General features: G+C 42.7%; 1 protein-coding gene across 2 annotated transcripts; it reads left to right on the forward strand.

Moving 5' to 3' along the window:
* The first annotated feature begins 732 nt into the window (after window positions 1–732).
* Window positions 733–17,219, forward strand: rfx1b (regulatory factor X, 1b (influences HLA class II expression)). 2 transcript variants are annotated; one of them, XM_030062733.1, is made up of 18 exons: window positions 733–863; window positions 2,005–2,377; window positions 4,706–4,803; window positions 4,918–5,010; window positions 8,890–8,972; window positions 9,102–9,405; window positions 9,497–9,678; window positions 9,778–9,897; window positions 10,865–10,986; window positions 11,280–11,398; window positions 11,868–11,971; window positions 12,135–12,286; window positions 12,779–12,876; window positions 13,103–13,252; window positions 13,349–13,560; window positions 14,048–14,201; window positions 14,297–14,342; window positions 14,446–17,219. In XM_030062733.1, the coding sequence occupies exons 2-18, from the start codon at window positions 2,032–2,034 to the stop codon at window positions 14,622–14,624; spliced, it is 2,562 nt and encodes an 853-aa protein (XP_029918593.1). In that variant the 5' UTR covers window positions 733–863; window positions 2,005–2,031; the 3' UTR covers window positions 14,625–17,219. The 2 variants fall into 2 exon arrangements, with proteins under 2 accessions (XP_029918593.1, XP_029918671.1); XM_030062811.1 differs by having other exon boundaries at window positions 4,921–5,010.
* Window positions 17,220–17,231: the final 12 nt, after the last annotated feature.

A 17,231-nucleotide genomic window follows, 5' to 3' on the forward strand; every position in this document is an offset into this window, starting at 1 on the left:
TAAATGAGGCTGGACGTGATGTCAACAGAGCTCTTCGCTATCTAATCACCCATGACCTTTCCTTGGCCTTTCTGTCCTCACCTCAGTTGGGTTGCACTTTGTGTCACCAATACATTCTCCATCTTGCTATCTGCCAGGCATGGTGCTGGATGGAGATCACTATCACTTCTGATGAACTAGGATGATACACACAGACACTCGCTCCCAGTATCTCTCTCTCCACACACACACACACACACACACACACACACACACACACACACACACACACACACACACACACACACACGCACACTCTCTCTCTCTCACATACACACACACACACACACACACACACACACACGCCATATGCACAGACTACACGCAGACCTTTTGATTTCAGAGGCCAACTATTAAAATGGGGCCACTGCAGTGACACAGATGGGTTGTGAACTTTTCCATATTGTACAGTAAACGCTCCAGATAAGCACTGACATTAAGCCTTCAGGGCCCGACAGCGATGGGCAATGAATAATTTGACATTCAACATTGTTTATCCATTTGCCTGATAACCTGATCTAAGTTACATTAGTAAGAGGTGGTAATTTGACGTTGGGGCGGGGGGTTGGAGGTGACGGACAGACACTCATGACCAATCAGTGGTCGATTATTTTAGTGACACAGCGACCACCTCCCGAGTCATCCAATCAAAATTAGGAGAAGGGCGGGGCGATGACGAGAGGGTAGCAACAGTTGCCCCGGTGAAGACAAGGCGCCATAGTCACGGTAGTCCTGGCGACAAGAACCAAGCAACGAGAATCAACAACAACAACCCTAAATCGCCAAGGAAAAACTTTAACGACCAAACAAAGGACATTGCTGGGGTAAATTAGAGATGTTAAAGTAAACTGCCTCAAATTTATCATTTAGTATTTGTCAAATTGAATTGGTGTGTTTTTTGTACAACCGTCAACGTTAACGTGAAATTGGCCGAGCGTGGCGGTGATGAAAGTGGTTGCTAGCTGGTTTCCAAACGCAAGCGGTTGTTATGGCGATGTCAAATCTTTGATAAGAGCACAAAATGGCGGTTGTGTTGTAGTGCGATTCGTGTACTTTTTCAGCTTTGGTTTTTAGGATGTTCACACTGTTTCCCGTTGGTTTTGATAAGCCAAAAATCATTACGAGACGTGTTTGGTGGAGTGCTCACACATTCATTGATAATTACGGTCAATAGCAAGCCAGCTAGCTCGCTTTATAACTTAGCCGCTAGCAGAGGAAGCTATCACTCTCGATTTCTCAACTCACTCTCTCGCTAGCCAGCAAGGTTAGTTACAGGCGTGAGAAATAACATGTAAGTGCTCACGCCACGACCGCATTTATGTGCTCTAACCATGGACATTTAAGTCTAGTATGTCTTGTAGTGTTTATGCGACTTCGACAAAAGTTTTCGGGCTACCACTGAATGTGTCAGTCCCGTGAACGCAGTGTGTCGGTCCATCATCTGATTGTCTTGCTCGGGGTGTTAGCTTACGCAGGAGTGGCTTATCTTCTTGGGGGATGGCCTCAAGTACTGATTGACAATTTGAACCATTAATTTTTAGATACACATATATAGCCCTACAACTGTTCATGGAATCAGTGTCGTAGAATTGCTAATTTGTGATTAATCACTTGGTAGTTTTATTTCACCTGACGTGGTAAATGGGCTTAATCGGCTCTTTTAAGTAGTTTAATTCATGCTTTATTTACTCTTTACACTTGCAGCATTTGTTTCAGAATGGACACAAATAGGAGAGGACAGAACAGTCAAAATACACACTTCCCCCTCTTGATTATTATGTCCCCGAAGCATGCGTGTACACACACACACACACACACACACAGAGAGAAATCATCTGTGCGGCTTTTGATAAAAGGTGACCTGTATAACATGGAAAAGTGAAATAATACTTGTGTGTGTGTGTGTGTGTGTGTGTGTGTTTGCTGCATTTTCACTGTTCAGTTCCATCTCTTTTCTATCCACAGGAATAGTGTCTCAAAGCGTTAGTTGCCATGGCAACTTCTGGATACTCAGAGGACCTTCACCCTCAGCAGGCCAACACAGTAACCATAGCAACACCTGCTGCCACCACACCCTCATCCTCTAAGCCTGCACACTTCCTGCCTGAGATCCCACCAACCTCTGGAACCATTGCCTCAGCCAACCAATCAGCCACTGCCTCAAAAACAGGACAGGATGCACTTCGCCCCCAAGCCCCACCTACTCAGGCCCAGAGCCAGAAAGCGGTGGTTCTGACCACTCCTGCTCAGTATGTAACCACTGAAATTCAGCACTCTGCAATCCAGAAGAGTAATGGCCAAAGCAGTTCACCTCAATACATCATAGTAACTGTTACAGGTGAGAAACTTAGGAATAATAGGCATCGACACACATACCACATACTCTGAGCAGCAGGAGGTCATGTTAAGGCATGCAGCCTGAAAAAGCTGCAGCTCTTATGTCAAGTCTGTCTAGAGAAAAAACAACACGCTGGATCCTGATTTGAGACTGGAGGTGTCCTCTACAGTGCTGGATTTTAGTTCCTAGCAATTCAGATGGCAGTTGTGTCTCTGTAGTGAGTGATAATTTATCCATTGGCAAATCCTCACTTCATCCGGGGAAACTGGGTGTCACAGTAGGTGTGCTGTTGTAACCGCAGGACCTCCATGAATGTCATAGACATTGACAGGGTGACTAGTAGCATCAAGCTGTTTTGTGAAATTTGGGGGTGGTCATCAACAACTACATCCTCACTTGACCCCCTCCCCCCGGATCATATTTTTACACAAGCCCTTTAAGCTTTCATTTCAGAGGAATAATTTTGACTACATTTATTTCAGCAAGCATTGAAGCTGAATAATGACTGATGAAAATCAATGTGTTTTTTTGATCTTAAGTGGTTTTTAATCCTGGTCCTCAGTACCAAGAGTTGGTTTTCTTTGCTGCCAACTATTCCCCTTGCATCCTAGGGGGAAAATCTTTCCTTGGTGATGGCTGTATTAAAAACCAACAGGGCTTTGGGTCCTGAGGACCAGATTCAATACCATTGAGTTGGTTTGCTTCTCTGGTGGGGCGGTGTGTACATTTTGAGGGCAAAATAAGACAACGGTCTTGGTTGCTAGGCTGCAGTGTCTCAAACGTGGGAGCGTGAATCATTTGTCCTCTGCATTAATGGGAACCAGACTTCCATTCTGCCATGCTCCTGATATTGCCAGTCAGAAGTTTGTGGTTTAATGATGTTTGTTTATTGTAGCACAGGAACATGCCCATAAGTTAGCAACTACTGCAGTGATACAGTACTCTGGTGGTATTGTAGGTTGGCCAATAATTATTCACCAAAGTATAGTGTACCTGTCAGGCTTTGGACCAGTTCCAACCATCAATTCAGTTCATTTCAGTTCTTATATGAAATTTATCTCAAGTTAATTAGGATTTAGTACACAATCATAAGAGAGTTTTTTGCCATTTTGAATTATGTTATTAAATGGAAATGGAAATGAATTGACCCCAACTCGGTATGTTTATTTTAGGGCTGTCTATTAGTAGATCATGTTGCCTGCTGGTATCAAGTAACACTTGTGCACTCTCACCCAGAGAGAGAGACTCACAGGCCTGGTTTACAAGTTAAGACAGTTGTGCTGTTAAGGTCTGCATACCCATCTGTATGACCATAGGCTGACATGACTTGCTCTAAAATCTCCAGTAAATGCAGTAAATAACATTAAACAGACTTAAATAATTGCCTTCTTCTGCTGAACACTAGGGTGAATACCAGGAATTAAATGTTTATTTGCTCATGTTAGATTTTGCAGCCCAGTAATTATGAACGATAAATGCATTTTGTAACAGGGATTTAGTTTGGCTGATTTTAATAGCTAAAATTATTATAAAAGAAAGGGCACCACACTGTTTCATGTCTCTTACAGATAAGCTGACAGGGAAACAGAAAACCTATAATTTAAATGTATGTAAATGATCAAATTCAGAGCATTAGCCATTTTTGGCACATTTCCAAGTCAGTCTGAGCCAGATAAGTATTTAAAAACCTTTGCCTCAAATAATAACGGGTTTAATGCTGGTTTTGCTCAATTGTTTAAACAACAGAATCCGTCTGTCAGTGTAAGGATTATGGTAACAATTTTAAAGCTCTGCGAACATGGAGCTGTTTGCTGCTGAACTGAACAGCCACACACAAAATTTGCCAGCATTTGAGTAGTAGCATGTGTTAATTTCATGTCAATTTTGACAAAGCAATAGTAAATTAAGCTGTAAAGGTGGGAGCTAGAGAGGGAAATTATCAAAGAGGAATGAAGTGAATTTCACCCTCTCCCCGCCTCCACCCATCCTCCATCCTCTCATTAGTCTGTGTTGTCTCCCTTTCTCCATCATCCCCTATCTCTCTGTTTCCTCTCTCATCCGATCTGCATGTTTACATGATGGAGGGATTTCTACCTCCATCTGGGGAGATTAGCTGTCCAAGGCCTCCCCCTGTGTGCAAGATATAAGGACGGAGGGAGAGTTAGAGAGACACAGTTCTAGCATGTTCTACAGTGGCTGCTATTACAGTTTGGAAGCAGTATGTCGTGAGTACTAAGAATTTGTGGTAACGGGCGGCTTTTTCTGTTTTGATGTTTTGATGAATCTTGTCTTTCTCTCTCTCTCTCCATCTCTCCCTGTCATCCCCAGAGGGTTCAGTCCACTCCAATGACAGTCTGTCAGACTCCAGCCCTCCTGCCCCTGGAGTTCCTACTCAGGTGGTCCAACCGGTGCAGACCACTCCACAGGTAAGACACACACACCGTGAGTTGGCCATTTACAGGACATTCGATGGTTAAATGGTTGATAAAGAAGTGTACTTGAGTCGTCTGACCCTGTGGTATCATGACTTCATTCACCAGCAGAGGACAGTATTGCAGGCAGTGTCACAGGCAGCCAAGCGGATTCAGACAGCTCACATCAACAACCTACAGCCTGTACACATTGCCCAGGAGGTGAAGCACATACATACACACACACACACACACACACACACACATGTACATGTCAGGGAATACACTTGAAATAAAAATCATTTGTGTAGTGCAGTGACATTGTTAGGCCTGGGCATATTTTAATGCCAGCCCTGAATGTTTCTTTTATTTGGAAAAAGTTACACCAATTGAGAAGAAAATTACATAAATACATTTTTTCTTAATGGATGTATGTTATCTTCATATTTATAAAAGTGATAGCCCCCCATTTATTATGAAAATGTGTTGCATCCAGATCCAGATCAGGGATGTTGGTACATGTGTGCCTTTTAGCAAGCCTTTTAGCAAACAGTGGGCTAAATATTCTGCCTCTGACTGAGCCATATGCCTCATTTCCAGTGTTTCTATTTTTTGTGATATACTTGGCATAGCAGAACATTCAAGAAACAGCTGGAGACAAATGCCTCTCTATTACAGATACAGAAATTTGCCAGTAACTCGCTTGATCTCTTGCCAGTTTTCACACATCTTGTGTAATTATCAAATTTGAAATTTCTGCTTGAGACAGAATATTGTGACAAAAATAGAAATCCATATATAGGTCTTGTAGTTGTTTTTATTAGAATGAAAAAATACATAGGCCCCAATTCATATACATTAGGCAATGTCTGGTAGACTATATTTGACCAGGTCGGTCAAAAGTCTTGATACAATTTTTTTAGCCCAGTCCATCTCTTAATGAATTAAGTGTTGAAATTTTCTGCAATGCAGAAATCAAGGCAATAAGTACTGAAATGATTGCACTGGATTGGAAAACAGTAAAATACACTCTGTTCCATAGAAGCAATCTTATTTAAAAGTCATCAGAGCATTAAAGAGAAGCATAAACTTTATTCTTGGCTGAAGAGACTGACGTTTCAGCACATAGTGTGTCTTTCCCCCAGAGCACTGAGCTGTGTCTCTCTTTGTTGCATGCTGTTATACATATTGCATCACAAGGCTGTTGGCAATACCCAGTGATTCAGTGAGCTAAGCCCCTGATGTCTTCAGAGCCTAGCAACGGCCCTGGTTTATTGTTTCATGCTAATGGCTCTACAGGGTTTCCTCTAGGATTTTTTGAAACTGTGGGGGAGGGCTTCAGCGTCATTGAACCCCCCCCCCCCCCCCCCATTTAAAAATATATTAAATTATTATTATTATTATTATTTTTTTAATGTAAATTACTTATCAAACAGACCTAACAATTCAGCTACCAATGAATGAGCAGTAGTATGCCTGTTATAATAAAGATTGAAAAAAAAGCCAAAGTGATACCTCTTCTCTGAATAGACAAGCTAAGCCAGTGTGCTGCTGTTAGCCAGTGAGTGGCGAGCCGAGTGGCACCTCTTCGCTTTGTTACACAATCTATGTCAGTGCGCAGCTGTAGCCTGGAAAGTTTCTCTGCTTTTTGGACTTATACGGTGCCGGTGAAGTTGTTGTAATGTTTTTTCGTGATCGCCAGAGGCGGTCCTGGCTAGTTTTGCGCCCTGGGCGAACCGTCCCCCACCCCCACCACATCAGGCCTATCATTTTTTAACATCCTATTAACTAAGAATAACACACTAGAAATTACTCATAAAGCTATATCACATATAGCTTACAAAATGTCATATCAGTGTATAGGAAGTTATTTAGGTTACCATAGACCCACGTATAGCAAAAAAAATTAAAAATTCCACAGTCTGGACGTATTGTTTACCAAATCCACAGACTAACAGGCCAATGTGAACTTGCACTTGTTGTGTTGCAAACACAAACTAGCCTATGGGTGAAATTAATTCCATGACATGATGCCTAAAATTCTAATAGTTGCTAGTTCAGCAAAACTAAAAAACAAAAAAACAAAAAAAAAAACAAAAAACAAAAAACTTCTGTGGCTAAGTGGCAACATATTAGCAAGAGGCTAATAAATAGGGTATAGGCTACTGTTTCATTACATGCACAATTAACGTCATGCATAGAGACTTGCATACCTTTATCTTTTGAACGTTTCTCCTCTTCTTCTCTCCTCTTTCTGAACTGGGCACCTGATGTTTTTTTTGGCCTTTTGTCCATGATACTCCATTGACTTTTTGTTGTTGTTGTTGTTGTTTGGCATTTTCACATAACCCAATAAATTACATGTAGCTATAAGGGGTCTATATTAATTTTATGAATGAAATACAATTTATTTGGAAGCAGCAGTTTGTGTTGTTTGGCCTGGGATCTTTCATATCAGAGGTTAGTCTATCCCCCGCCCCCCTCCCCTTTGCTTTTCCTGAGACTCAGAACCTGCGCACAGCCTCTGCAGTCGCAAGTTGATCCCCCGCGCCCCCCTCCCCCTTGCCTTTTCTTCTGACACACACGACCTGTATACATGACTCTCAGCAGCAAGTTGACGTGATAGTAGGGGCGCCTTAGCGCCCACTGCACCAACTTGACATGGAAATGAGCGATATTAGTCTAGAAACGATTTTTTTTTTTTTTTGCGGGCGCACCTTTTTGTTTTTGGACGGCGCTTGTGCGCCCCCAAGTAGATTGCGCCCTGGGCGGTTGCCCACATTGCCCATAGCAAAAACCGTCCCTGCTGATCGCGGACATTATAGTCCCTACAGTGTTAACATTAACGATAACATTAGGGTCGTTTTCACAGGCTTGAACAAAAAACTGTATTAAATTTAATCTTGCCTAGGTACCTTTCTCTTGGCCTTTTCTCTCCCTCTGCGAGCGCGCTGCAGACAGTAATCAAACAGGCGGGTAATGACTCCGGTGTTCATTTTTCAAAATAAAGTTAATTGCAGTGTTATGTACCATTTCATGATATTTAAATTATCATTTCAAACTGATTATAATAAATATATTTGCGCAAAAAAGGCTAGATAGCATATATATATGTATATATATCCTTTTAAAATTGTTTTAACACCTGGAAGAAAAAAAAATCATTCCGAAGGTGTGGCGGCTTTTATTTTGCCGTGGCGGTGCGCCACGATGAATTACATGTAGCGGAAACCCTGGGCTCTAGCAGTGTAGGGCAGGGTGATGGTAGTGGGGTGTCTTATGATGATTGAAAGGGCCCACAACTGATAGGGGCCCTCAAACAACATAAGGTTAATACCTTTTTATTTCTTTAGCCATTGATGACCACAATGACCAATTGGTGTTAATGGGGTATTGTACTTACAGTATAGTAATAAAACAAACAAAAAAAACCCTAAAAATTACTGAGAAGCCACCTGCCACTGAAGTTACTTTGATGTGATCATAAATAGTGTCACAAAGGATATTATTTAGTCTGTGCCTTTTGTACGCTATAGAGTCAGGGCGCTCATATGTGAATACTGATAAATAGATCAAAAGTTGTGAGATTTAAACTTTGGGTTAAAATAATCACTCATATTTTTTTAGTTAATTGAATTCTAGTGGAACTGAAGTATTCCTCATTTTACGGAGGTCCACGTGTGAGCCCTTCAAGGAAGCCTTGGAGGTCCCTGGACATTAAAACCACAGGGTTGAAATGGTCAAAATGCAAAACTGTGGTTGACAGAATTTGGAGGCTGCCACAACGTTTGCACTATTATGTAGCCTATACTTTGTGTATACTTGTGTAGGGATACAAAAACGTACCCAGACATAATATGAGGAGCAGCTGTGTGAGTGAAGGAGCTCTTGGCTTGCTCATGAAAAATCTTGGACAGCTGTTTCTTTTTTCTTCCAAGATTGTTTTATTTGATCTTTTTTTTTAAACATGCCACTCACATTCATATCTGATGTGTTACTCTTTTTATGCGCTACTTTTTGTATTCCTAGAAACATTTCTGAATAAACATACAACATAGAACAAACAAGGCTTAAGTTTCCTCTCTGTGTTTTTGTGTCCAGGTGGAGCATGTGGAGCATGTGTACTCTGGCCAGGTGCAGTATGTGGATGGAACAGGAGACTCCACCTTCACTACGTCCACCATGTGAGTAGAGCGTTACTTGCTCTGTTTATCTGGGAATTGCACATAACCTCATTTTACTGGTAACACAACTGAACACGCTGCATTTACATGTTTCTATGTATTTCTGCCCAAATGTCGATCTCCATCCAGCCGATCAAGCAGTTACCCTTACTCTGACTCACCGCTCTACTCCCAGACCCCACCCACTTCTTCCTCCACCTACTATGAAGCCACGTCCACTTCTGAGTCAGAGATCACTGGCTCTGTGACCTCGCAGCCTGTCTCTGTATCCGTGGCAACAGCAGGAGCCAATAGTGGGGGAGCCGGAGGCGGTGGGGGCTATGTCATTCAGGGAGGTTATGTGCTGGGGGGAGGGGGCGGTGGAGGAGGAGGAGGCGGAGGAGGGGGAGGACAGAGTTACTCCAGCCCAAACTCTCGTGCACCACCTGCTACGGTGAGTACTCCAGAGTTAAAAGTGAGTGAAGTTTGATCAGTTGTGAGGCGGCTGTTTACAATTAAATCTTTCAACTACCTGCCTCTCTCAGGTGCAGTGGTTGTGTGAGAACTACGAGGGAGCGGAGGGGGTGAGTTTACCTCGCTGCACTCTCTACTGCCACTACCTGCTGCACTGCCAGGAGCACAAACTAGAACCTGTCAATGCTGCCTCCTTCGGCAAGCTCATCAGGTCTGTCTTCATGGGGCTGCGTACGCGGAGACTGGGGACAAGGTACACACACAGACACACACACGCAGAGAAGATGTGTCAAACCGGTGCCGCAGTGCAGTATCATAAATACATGTGTGTGTGTGTGAATATGTGTTCCAGAGGGAATTCGAAATACCACTACTATGGTCTGAGGATCAAATCCGGTTCCCCTCTGCTAAGACTGATGGATGAGCAGCAGCACCTGGCGATGAGGCAGCAGCCTTTCTCACAGAAACACAGGTAGCTGCATGTGGTTGTGCAATTATTTTACCAATTCAGGGATATTACAGAAGAGGGTAAGGGTTAGCAAAACACTCAATTCAGTATTGAGCTTTGGCTAGCGATGACGTCAGTTGAGGGCTTTGCCACATCAGCTCTACAGCTACAAGTCTCCAAAATAAAAGTTTTGAGCAGGGGGGCTTTACAGCAGCAGTGTTACCTGTGAGTACATTTGCCAACATATTGTTGCCATTGTAGTAAGACCGGTACCTATTTCAACCTCCAAAAAGCAGGATTTTTGCATTTTGCTGGTGTGACAGAGTATGCTCCATATGGATGTGCCAGTGTGTTGCTTATGATGTGGCAGCAAGGGTGGATAAAACTGCTCACATGGAGTGTAGGCGGCATCTACACATACGCAGCCATCATTTATGCCAAACATCAAAAACCATTTTGCAAGCATCGATGAGGATGAATGACCTTCACAACGTTTTTCACTACCATTCACTTGTTGAGTCATCATTCTTTGTCATGCCACACATGGTATTTGTATCTTTCACTGTTGCATCAAGTTGGCACAAATGGCATGTCCTAGAATATAATACAGTGGAAACCACACCCATACAGCACATACCAGCGCCATGCTGGTGGGGATTTGGAGCGCACCCAAGACACCTGCAAGGGGAATGCTTATCTAGCCCTGTTGGAATATATCGCTGTGGAAAATGTAGCCCCAAGCTGTAGTCCATGGAATTTTACGAATTCTCAAATCTTAGTGGATGATGAAGATAGTACTCAAGAATAATACAAAATAAGAAAATCTCAAAATCTCACTTTTGAAGTGGGTTTATCACTCCTCTAATGCATTTTTTATGTGACTGAATGGTACAATGTGTGGTCAAAGAGCAAGATGTAGCCAATTTCATGCTCTTTCTCTGTGTGTGTGCGCGTCTCTTTCTGTCTCCCTGAATGATGGCTACACTGACAGGATAAAGCCAGTGCACAAGGCAGAGGGGATCATCAATGGGACCTCAGGAGGGTCGAGTCAGCAGCAGGCAGCGGCACTCTGTGACATCTCAGCCCAGGTGCAACAGTATCAGCAGTTCCTGGGTGAGGAACACCAAGGCCATGTTCAGAATGGGATAGGACTTGGGCTGCTCCAAATGCCATTTTATGGACTTACTACCATACTAGACATAATACATGTGCCATAGAGTAACATGTAAAGCTGGACACTGTTTCCCCCAGGTTTCTAGCACCTCCAAGAAATATGATTGTACACAGCACACTACAACATTTTCTTTGAATTACAACAAACAGCTTTGACAGTCAAAACTTTGAAGGTCTTACTTTTCCACTTCCATGATTGCTGTCTTTCTGTGTACCTCTGCTGTATGGTACAGAGGCATCAAGGCCTCTGCCGGATTTCCAGGAAGTGGACCTGCAGGATCGAACCCTGCCTGAGGGGATACTCCTAGAACACCTCAAGGCCTTCCAGACTCTGTACAGAGAACACTGTGAGGTAGGCAGCCACAGATTTAAAAAAACTGACGCTTTCACGCTCAAAGTTGTAGTTTACTGAAATAGCCTAGGCCATCCTTATTTCCATTGCATTCTCCTTTAAAATTTGAGGAATCGGTGTCACGGGGTAAGTTAGATTCTATGTCCATCATTATTTCTTCTTGTGAGGTTACAGTGACAAACAGATGCTTGGGGAAGCTCTCCTCACAGTTGTTGTTGTTTCAAATCCACTGTTGAAATCTAATTTCAATAAAACCAGAACTGCTGTGTTGAAAGTTGTTATTTTTATCATCTAGTGCTCATGCTTCCTGTTCTGATAAAACGTGCAGCAGCAGCACATCCTTGTCAGTGAACACAATGAGGAACAAGAAGCCAGAGAAGTGAAGAGAAGGTCCCAGTGGACACATAACTTTGTTTGTTCTGTGATGCGGGATGCCTGATCTAATCTGTGTCATGTGTGATCCTCACAGGCCATTCTGGATGTGATGGTCAACCTGCAGTTCACTCTTGTGGAGACACTGTGGAAATCCTTCTGGAGGTTCAGCCAGGGCACTGATACTGAATCACTCAACCTGTGAGTATCACAGACACACACACACACACACTCACAAAAGATGCATTAGCATGTTTGTGCATTCTCTGCTTTAACCTTGAAATGCTCTCTGGCATGCTGTAACACACAAATCATCTCTTTCTGCACATCCCATATTCATTGCTGTGTGTGTGCGCTTTTCCAGGCACAACGAATCAGAAAAGCGCCTGCCAAAGTCATGCCTGGTGATGTTGTGTAAGTTTGAGCCGGTGCTGCGCTGGACCAGAGAATGTGACAACGTCCTCTACCAGACTCTAGTGGAGATGCTCATCCCTGATGTACTGAGACCCATCCCTAGTAAGTTGTTAACCACACTTTAAGAGTGTGTAGTGTAGGAATGACTTTTTATGATTTTGTTGTTTGCTAATGTAATAGAGATTATGATGAGAATAATATTCTTCATGATATTTTGCAAGTAAATGTAAAAGGGTATTTACTTAATTAATCTGTGGAGTTGTCACAGAACAGTCATAATACTGGAACCTGATTGGCCAACAGCATCAACTCTTCTGATTTAATTGAGGTCAACCAGTAGAATGAAGACTTGCGTAAGGGATTGTCATTTCAAATGCCACATACTACTGATGTGTGGATATCAATAGAGAAAATAGCTAATTATATACATTTGGTCTCCTTTTAATGAAGGGATAGACATTTATATCAGCCTACAAATCTGAGTGAAAACTGTAAATGAACAGAGTTTAGGTGGGTTTACCCTCCATTATTACACAGCCGCATATGTCAACATTGTCCTACTGTCTCTGCTTTACTTCACCTCTCCTTTTTCAGGTGCCTTAACTCAGGCCATCCGTAACTTTGCCAAGAGTTTGGAGACTTGGTTGACCGGTGCCATGATGAACATCCCAGAGGAGATGGTCCGCATAAAGGTGTGTGTGTGTGTGTGTGTGTGTGTGTGTGTGTGTGTGCACGTTAGGGTTAATCTTTGTGGTGATGACATTTTCCCTTTTCTGCCTTTATGTGGACAAATGTATCATGCAGATCTTATAGTCATTTCTCCGTGTCACTCCTGTCTTACTGTCCTTCCTTTCTGACTGCTGCTGTCTCATTCTGACTTCATCCCTCTGCCCTCTTTCTCACACCCCTCTGTTGTAGGTGGTGTGTGTGTGTTCCTTCTCCCAGACACTGCGCCGCTACACCAGCCTGAACCACCTGGCCCAGGCAGCCCGCGCCGTTCTGCAGAACTCAGCCCAGATCAACCAAATGCTCTCTGACCTCAACCGGGTTGACTTCACCAATGTTCAGGTCTGTCAGAATACTAATGTGTCCTTCATATCCCCGCCACCACCTTTTTCTGACCTTCCGATGTAGATGAGCACTGACACTCTGCCTCTCCTTCAGGAACAGGCGTCCTGGGTGTGTCGCTGTGAGGACCGTGTGGTCCAGCGGCTGGAACAGGACTTCAAGCTGACCCTGCAGCAGCAGAACTCCCTGGAGCAGTGGGCTGCCTGGCTGGACGGAGTTGTCTCCCAGGTCTTAAAGCCCTATGAGCAGAACCCCGCTGCTCTTCCCAAGGCTGCCAAGCTCTTCCTGCTCAACTGGTCCTTCTACAGGTGAGAGAAATGGGAAGGAAAGGGAGAAAGTGATGGACAAAAACGAATACGAATTGTCCTAATGGAAAGGATAGCGACGTGCCACCAGCAACATCAAAAAAATAAACAAACAACAGAACACTCCCATTCAAATCAATGAGGTTGTGTACATAGACTGTAAACATTGTGAGTGGCCTGTTTCACCTTCCTTCCCCAAAGTGTCAACAAATACCCTTTCTCTGTTTTGATGGACACGTCAGCATGTTCGTTTTGCCACTGCTAAAATCACGTAAATCAGACTTGGAAAATTACAAATTATTGGTGTTTGTTTTATTCACATTTATGACCTGATGCCCGGTTTGCAGGGTAGTCAGCATCAAAGCATCTCAACACACTGCTCAAACGCACGGATGCTGTTAGGACAAAGTGTAAACATTTTTGGGATATCAAGTTGAAAGATTTGCATATTGAAGATAAATTTCCAACATCTGCCTCCCTGTGTCTGCAGCTCGATGGTAATCAGGGACCTGACTCTGCGCAGCGCTGCTAGCTTTGGCTCCTTCCACTTGATCCGCCTGCTGTATGACGAGTATATGTACTACCTAATAGAACACAGGGTGGCCCAGGCTAAAGGAGAGACACCCATTGCTGTCATGGGAGAGGTATGTGTGAACACACACTAATTTAGTGTGGTCTGCATGAAATTATAATGCTTAAGTATGTCCCAATATTGCTATTTTTTTTTTTTTTTTTTTAGTTTGCCAGCACTGTCAAGAACCGAAGCACTCTGGATCTGGAGAAAGGTAACCGCAGCTTTGTCCCCTCCAGCAGCCTTTTCTTAACACGATACTCGTTCATGCAGTCATCATGGCCTCATAACTTAATTGAACTGCCTTTGTCTGCCAGATGAGGAAGAGGAGGAGGAGGAAGAGGAGAGTGAGGAGGAGAGTGGAGAGCTTGTGCTGCAGTCAAGCTCTCTGACCGTTGCCGAGGACGACGACGAACTGACGGAACCTCCCAGCAAGCAGCCCAGGCCAAGCTTAAACCTGCACACTTTGACCGAGACACACAGCACACCACCTTAGAGACACATGCATATCGTACTGGCCAACACTCCCAATATTCCCAGGAGACTCCCGATTTTCATGCCCCTCTCCTGGTGTTCTACTGGGGTCTCATTTCTCCCTGTTTTCTCCCAAATTTTAATCAGTTTTCAAGATCTACCCATTCACTATATTTGTTAGAAATAGTTACAAAACAAGTCTCAGCCCTATACTATATTGGTGTTTTTTTTAATATCGTATACATTTTGTTTCTTGCAGTGGCATATTTGATTTGGGCAAAACAGCGTCATGTTTAAGATCTTGTCAAGCTCGAGATAGCAATGTGAGATCCAGACCGCTTTGTACGTGAGTGGAAAAAAAAAACAAAAAATCTTTGTATAGCAGCCGCTCCTGCACGTGTAGTGTGGTAATATCGTGTTTTCAATCAGTTTTTGACTTGTGTGAGATAAATTCCTCCTTTCCTCATTATTCTATAATGTAGGGCCTAAATTGTGAAATGATATGTAATTATCTGATCATGTATTTCCCAAATACAAAAACTTGCCTCAAGAAAGTTCAAATTAAGGTGCAAATGCAGTTTTCGTACTGTATGTCTTATATTGATACAAAATCAACACGATTTCAAGAGATTGCTGAATTTTAAACTGACTTTTTTTTTCTTTTTAAATCTCCTTGTCTGCTGGACTCTAATGGTTGGCAAGTATGATACGTATTGACCTACATACACACACACACACACACACACACGCACACACACATTGCTTTTGCATTGATAAGTTCAACATTGTGTCACCCGATTTTCAGCCCACTCTGTCACTCTGTATGCTTGTACCAGATGTTTTGATTTGTGTATGTTTGTGTTTGTGTTTGACGTTTGGGTGTGCATGTTCAAGCATGTGAGAGAGACAGAGGGGAAATGGGCAAAATCATACAGCATATCATGTATTACCTTAATTTTTGTGATGCCATTTTTTTCCCTCTACGCCTTCATCCAGCACCTGGTCCTTTACAAATGTTTCCTGTGCCTTCCCTGTCTGTTCAGTGGTTGGATGTCAGTAGTCATTCCTTCTTTATAAACCCAGTGAAGAGGAAGAGAGGGAATCACGAGAGCCAACCTATAAATATACTCTGACCTGGCCTACGTCTTAACCACTGACCTGAGACTCCTATATACTCTGAACTCTGAAAAATACTATGCAGGTGAACTGGACTTTTTATGAAATGGCACCGCCTGATATATAGCTAATTTTTATCTCCGAGCAGTATCTGCAGCGATACTGCACCATGGCTTGTGTTTCCATGTGGATTTTGATCGACACAGGTATCTGATGCCATACTTTTGTAATGTCAGTTCTTTTTAATTTGGCCAACTAACGTATATAACCTGTGCCTTCAATGAGAGATTTCTAGCCTGAAAAACTTGTATTCTAAGCTGTATCGGTGAATGAATAAATCAAAGTCCTGACAAGTAGTCTTTGGTGGTGTTATGGAATTTACTAGCCATAGTCAAATTTTAGGTGGTGACAGTCCAGCGTTGTCATGACGAGTCCACCCTGTTTGCCATCGCTCATCCATCCATCGTCCATCCACTCACTCCTTCACATTCACTCACACAAACGGAGACAGGAGACACACTGGACAGACAGAACACTTAAAAAGGATTGTTGAAGTGACACCCCGCCACCACACAGACCTTCACAGATACAGTGCTACTCAATGATTGGGCCACAGCACAAGGCCACAGCCTATCCCAGCCAATCAGCAGCACCTACAACACTGTATCCATGGCAACCTTAGTACCAGCCAGATGTACCAGCTAAAGTGCTGTCATATCTTGATGTTTTTGTAGTGTAAAAGTAGTAGATGTTTATTTTCTGGGTATCTAAATAATAGCAACTATATGTTGAACATATTGTAGATACATATATTATGTACCTTTTGTGAACATTGTCTATTACATCCAAACTATTTGTATGTTGTTTAACCATTATTGCCTTAAGAAGTGACATACTGTATGTTGTGGTAAAGCCACTATTCAGTGAAAGTATGGAGCTATATTTTTATTTTACAATGGACCAAGCATGTGAAAATACTGATTTTGAAGATGGACGTTCATACGGGCCTCAAACTCTCCCCAAAGACCAACACTTAACCAACATTTTCTTCTCAGTTAGTAAGAGCAGATGATGTTAAGATGCCTTGGACTTTGGGGCAGATATGGAAAAAAAAGTGATATAAAAATGGAAGGCCATTGTGTGCTGCCTTTAGTCTGCTGGCAACATTGGTGGGTTCCTCAGGAGTATAATCTGACCACCTCAGACGCCACCAAATCATACTCTCAAATAACATTAAGAATGAAATTGTTAGATTTGCACCCATGTTTGGCGAGAGCAGAGGTCTGTCTGGCAAAATTATTGAAAAACAATTGATTACTCATTTCAAAATCAGTGTGAAGGTTTTGATTTTTTTGTTTCTTTAATCTGTGCTGCTGAACCTTTTATAAATGAGGTCTCCTTGATGTTGTTTTTCAAGATCTTTGTACTTTGAAATCTTTGTGACCTAAGTTTGTAGCTTTATTCTGACCATTGACTAAAAACAGTGTGATTGCTCTCTAAACTCTTGTCTTCA

Source organism: Myripristis murdjan, chromosome 1 (assembly GCF_902150065.1).
Source record: "Myripristis murdjan chromosome 1, fMyrMur1.1, whole genome shotgun sequence".
In the NCBI taxonomy this organism is placed as follows: domain Eukaryota; kingdom Metazoa; phylum Chordata; class Actinopteri; order Holocentriformes; family Holocentridae; genus Myripristis; species Myripristis murdjan.